Source organism: Budorcas taxicolor, chromosome 2, assembly GCF_023091745.1.
Source record: "Budorcas taxicolor isolate Tak-1 chromosome 2, Takin1.1, whole genome shotgun sequence".
Classification (NCBI taxonomy): Eukaryota; Metazoa; Chordata; class Mammalia; order Artiodactyla; family Bovidae; genus Budorcas; species Budorcas taxicolor.
Genome location: NC_068911.1, coordinates 23469200 through 23475199, shown reverse-complemented (window position 1 = coordinate 23475199; position 6000 = coordinate 23469200). Strand labels below are relative to the sequence as shown.

At 34.8% G+C, this 6000-nt stretch overlaps 1 protein-coding gene across 1 annotated transcript in view; it reads left to right on the top strand.

The window, feature by feature from the left end:
• The first annotated feature begins 896 nt into the window (after positions 1 to 896).
• LOC128060028 (phospholipid-transporting ATPase ABCA3-like) overlaps positions 897 to 6000 on the top strand; it is a 252491-nt gene continuing 247387 nt past the window's right edge. The window contains exons 1-3 of the mRNA XM_052652237.1: positions 897 to 956; positions 1270 to 1522; positions 3112 to 3239. Coding sequence (XP_052508197.1) covers positions 897 to 956; positions 1270 to 1522; positions 3112 to 3239 — 441 coding nt within the window. The remainder of the gene's footprint in view (positions 957 to 1269; positions 1523 to 3111; positions 3240 to 6000) is intronic.

The following is a 6000-nucleotide window of genomic DNA, read 5'->3' as shown; positions in this document are numbered from 1 at the left end:
TGAATAGAAGTGGCAATAATGGGTATCCTTGTCTTGCTCTAGATTTTAAGAGCAAGCACTTTCAGTTTTTCAGTGTTAAGTATGATGTCAGCTGTGGGCATTTCATATATGCCTTTATTATGTTAAAGTACCTTGTTTGTGTACATAATTTGTTGAGTGTTTCTATTATTGAAGAGTGTTGAATTTTGTTTCTCTTTCTGTGTTGAGATTATTGTATGATCTTTATCTTTTATTTTAGTAATTAGTATATTACATTTATTGATTTGCATATACTGAACCATCCTTGCCTTCCAAGGATAAATCCCCTTGATCATGATCAGTGGTGCTTTGATTGTGCTATTGCATTTGGTTTGCTCAAGTATTTTGAGGAGTTTTGCATCTTTATTTATCAGGAATATTTGCATGTAGTTTTCTCATAGTGTCCTTATGTGGCTTTGATGTCAGCATGATTCGGGCCTCTTAAAATGAATTTGGACATGTTCCCCTACCCTTCTATTTTTTGAAAAGTTTGAGAAAGATTGGTGTTAGTAGAATTTACTTGTGAAGCCATATGGTCTTGGAAAGTAGCATAAGAATATCAGATCCTGTTTGCTTATGCCATCTTGAGAAATGGAACCACATCTTACTGTTTGTTTAGCTACTTCTTTGTTTTCTGACCACATTAGAACATTAGTAGATATTAAGCAAATTATTGAACAGAAAAATAAAAGCAATTTAATTTTGTTTATTTCAAATACAAAATCATTTGTGCTATCAAACTTTGAGACTGATTAAGGAGAAAATTAAGAGAAAGAAGTAATACTGTTATATACTTGATGTTCACATTATTAGGTAACTTAACATTAAAAAAACTTTTTCTCCATTGCTGGAATCGAACATACACTTTTTGTAGAAGAATGAATTTGTTGACACTCAACCAGTTTGCAGTGCTCCTCTGGAAAAATTTTACCTTAAAGGTATGTAAAGGTATCCTTGGAAAATATCCATAAATGCCCATGTGGTGCAGTTTGGATTTGGGGTGGGGGTGGGGGTGGGTTTATATATATGCACACACTTGAAAAATCAATTCCAGAGCTGAAAGTAGCTCTTCCAAATGTATGAAACTGCATTAATCAATAGTATAGTCTGACCTATAAGAAAACTGGTTAGGGGAGTTGGAGGGATGATATGAAACTTTAGCTGTTCCAGGGTGAAATTGGCAGAACTATCTATTTGCTTTGAATGTGTACTCTTAAATTAATTAACACAATCTTTTTGTTCCTCTTCTAGAGGAGGCAGTTCTTTAATTTAATATTGGAAGTCCTAACTGCATTGGCGTTTCCAATGATGCTTTTGCTCTTACGTGCTGTTATTCATATAACTGTTACTGGACCTTACAGTTTTACTTCCCAATCCATCAGTACTCTGCCTTCATTCCTCCAAAATGATGAAACATGGGAACTGGTTTATGTGCCTTCGAATATTGATGTGGTAAAAGAGATCACTGAGAATGTGAAAAGGAATCTAAACATCAGTATAAAAGGTTAGAAATTAAAGTTTTCTGTAAAGCTTATCATTAACATTTTTGAGCTGAAACAGTATAGGGAAAAGAATAAGAATAAAGTTGGACGAATCACACTGCCCAATTTTAGCATTTCTCTCTGGCTGCTTTCAAGATATTTTCTGTCTTTATTTTTCAAAAGTTTGATTATGATGTGTCTGTGGATTTCTTTTGGCATTTTTCTTTGGGGTTCACTGAGCGTTTTGAATCTGTAAGTTGCACAAAGTTAGGGGACTTTACAATAATTATTTTTAAAATTGTTTTTTAACATGGCCATCTTTCTCCTCCTCTAAGACTATGATGATACATTTTGTATTGTCCCACAGGTTGTTTAGGCTCTGTTCAACTTTTGTCTAATCTTTCTTTTCCTCTCTTGTTCAGGTTAGAAAATTTCTATCTTGAATGACTCCTTCCTGTATTATAACTATACAGGTATTGAGCCATCAAATGAGTTGTGTTTTTTAAAGCACAAAGTGATCACCTCCTGATTTGTTTCTTTTAATTAAGTAACTTTTTTGAGATATAATACACATTCCATACTTTCACCCATTTGAAGTGTGTAATTCAGTGGCTTCAATATATTCACAGAGGTGTGCAACCACTGCCACAATTAATTTTAAAGCATTTTTGTCACCAAAAATAAATTCCAATATCTTCAGTCATAGCCCCACAATTATCCATCCCTATCAAGATAAGAAAAACAGTAATCTCCTTTTATCTCTACAGATTTGCCTATTATAAACCTTTTATATAAATAAATGGTTTACGTATGAACCTTTAATATAAATTGTTTACATATAAACTTTTTATATCAACTTTATAAAATGCAATATGTGGTCTTTCATGACTCTCTTCTTATACTTAAAATGTTTTCAAGGTTTACCCATGTAGTTGCATGCATCAGTTCTTTATTCCTTTTCATTGTCAGATAATATTCCATTGTATGGATACACTGCATTTAATTGGAACAATATATCTTTCATCAGTTGAAGGACATTTGGGTTGTTTCTACCTTTTGGCTACTATAAATAATACTGCTACAAACATTCATCTATAGGTTTTAGATAGACATATGTTTTCATTTCTGTCGGTTATATACCAAAAGCAGAATAAATGTGTCATATGTTTACTCTATTTTTAAGTTTTCAAGGAAATGCCAGATTGTTATCTAAAGTCGTTATACCATTTTACATTCTGATTAGCAGTGAATGAAGGTACCACATCCTCTCCAGCTCTTGTTATCTTCTGTCTTTTTGATTATAGTCATCTCAGTGGATGTAAAGTGATTTATTGTGATTTCAATTTGCATTTCCCTCACCACTAATGACTTATCTTTATATGTGCTTTATAATGATTATTTAAAATTGCAATAAAATTTTATAAAATTTTTTATTGAAATATTTTGAACCCCAAATATCCATCAAGTTGTTATGATACCAGTGTTTAAGAAACAGTGTTTTCAAATTTGCATATTTGGATAGAAGGTTTTTGTCCATGTAAACTAATATGTTTTCTCTCAGAAGGGATTATCATATGTTTTTATTTAAGTGAACAATTTTACTTCTCTATAGTTAAAGGCTTTTCTTCAGAAATTGAGTTTGAGAAGTACGTTAAGTATGACTATCGAGCTCATAAAGTGCTGGCTGCCATTGTTTTTGACTGTGACTTCAAAAATAGGCATGATCCATTGCCACTTCAGGTGAGAAAGTTGTATTTAGAGTTTTCTAAATAAATAGTTTTCTTGTAATCGGAATTTTAGTTTCTATGATTTTAATGAATTTTGTAATATCTACCCTGTTTTATCAGTGAAGAAACTAATTTTCCCAAGATCAAACTACTTGTGTAAAATAAAGCAAGAATATGAGTCCAGATTTGAGTAGCTTTAAGTTATGTCTGTGTTTGTAGCTTTTGAAGTATGGTAATAAGGGAATAACTGTATCTTTCACGCACAGGACTTCTGATTCATGGGACACTTGGACTACTCATACATTGCTTCTAGTTTTGCAAAAGGTAGTGAAACACAAGCATGGATAGAGCTTTTTCTTTGAATGAGACATAGAATTTAAGTCCTTTCATAAATCTCTAGAGAAAACTCTATGGCTTACCCACATTGATCCAGATTAGATGATAGCATAACCCAAAAGAAGGAAAGAAAAAGATAGTGCTTTGAACTTGGTGCCTCCTTGGCAGATCTTATAAACATTGTCTTCTGGTGGTGATGAAAATAAAGGGCAATCTATACCAGTTCCACATGGAGCCAAATTCTATATTTAGAAAACAGATGCTTGTTGACAGAAGGCAAGATTAATAAAACCACCAGTAGGACAATATATATTCTTTCTGTGTGTCCCATCCTTTCATGACTTTTCTTTTGTGCCAGCTTCTATTTACTAAGTCAGAATTTTCCATGTACTGATACAGGTTTAGGCTCGACAATATACATTGGCTCAAAGTGTCTTCAGTTCTATTTTAAGTTTCAGTCTTATTGCTGAATAATAAGGCTTCCCTGGTGGCTCAGACAATAAAGCATCTGCCTGCAGTGCAGGAGACCTGGGTTCAATCCCTTGGTTGGGAAGATCCCCTGGAGAAGGAAATGGCAACCCACTCACTTGCCTGGAAAATCCCATGGATGGAGGAGCCTGGTAGGCTACAGTCCATGGGGTCACAAAGAGTCGGATGTGACTGAGCAACTTTACTTTCACTTTCTTTTCACGTATAACACTGTTAAATTTAGGATATGCAATGTGTATATTGCATATGAATTGTGTATTTGAAATGTGTCTATTGCAAAATGATTACCACAGCAAGGTTAGCTGATATATATTCCTCACCTCACAGAATTACCAGTTTTGTGTGTGGTAAGATGAGTAAGTTCTGAGGATCTAATGTATTGCATTATTGCATGTATTGCATTCTGCTTGGTCTGTTTTGATGATTTTTCTAAAACCTTTTGATCTTTATTGATGATTTTATGTATAGCATAGACCATCTAATGTCTACCAACTTTCCCACATCTTAGGTGACTTTCTCTTTTTTACTTTTATTTATTATTACTATTTTGACTATGCTGAGTCTTCATTATGGCATGCGGGCTCTTCCTTGCATTGCGAAGGCTTCTCTAGTTGTGGTATGTAGCCTACGGGCTTAGTTGCCCTGCAGCATATAGGATCTTAGTTCCCTGACCAGGAATCAAACTCACATCCCCTGCATTGGAAGGTGGATTCTTTACCACTGGACCACCAAGGAAGTCCCTTATGTGACTTTCTTGACAGATCTTTTGTTCATTTACAAGGATCCACAAGGATCAAAATAAATCTCAGATATGATCATGTCACTGTCCTGATGAAAAGACTTTGGTGACTTCCAATGTTCAGAGTCCTTTACACAAATATGGCTATCGATATCCTAGTACTTGGCTATCTCTTATACTCCTTACCAAACTTTTTATGTTCCAGCAGTACTTAACTTCCAGCAATTACCTGGAAACACTGTATTGCTTTTTGTTTTTGAATCTTTGGTCACATTTTCTCTGCTGTACAAATGCTACTGTGAATTTCCATTCAGCTTCCACACCTATCCCTTTCTTTTCTGTCTTCATCACAACCAGCACATGTTTCTATTAGAATTCATATGAGAGCAGACACTACTGAATGCATTTCAACAAAAGGGTTTTTATATAAGGAAATATTTGCACATTAACATTGTAGATTTTAGTCACTCTTGACAAACACTTCAGAGGATCTAGCTTACCTGTTTAGATGAACCATACCCTTCTTGAGCCTTTAGTTATCAGCTCATAGTTGCTGCAAATGGTCTTAACTGTTTTCTATGGAAAAGTAAGCACCAAGAGGTGCCCCCATGTACCTCACTGTTTTCATTATGTAACAGTAACCTTAATCATGATTAATTGCTTCCTCTAGTATCATAGTTTATTTGCCAGTGTACCAGTGTGAGTAGCTCAGTAATGCTAGGTGATAATCATACAGCTATTTGGTGGAAGCTTTACTGTATCTCCTCTTAAAAGTCTGCTACCCCAGAAAACAAGGCCTTTACTGCAGCAGAACATGAGTTTGTAAGGATGGGATGTATAAATTCCACAAGTAGGTCTCTGGGAGTAATTAGAAGGGCCAGTTCTACTTCCAAGCCTTGTTTCCCCCACCCTTATGTTTTACCGAGAACATAGAGCTAGATACTGATTATTGTTACATAGGCCACATCCTATAGAACAGTGTCCCAGATCAACAGAGTGTTATCCTTATCTGAAATTTAACAGGCATTTTCAGTTTCTTCTCTCAGGTCTGCTGCTTCTGAGTCATAATGGCATATGGTAAGAACTATAGATGAGTGGTTCAGGTGCCCATTAATGTATCTCCTTAAATATAAAATAGATCCCCTGCTGGAGGCATATTGTGTGCCTTTACCCCTATTGCAGACCCATTTCTTTTTCTGGACTCCCCTGA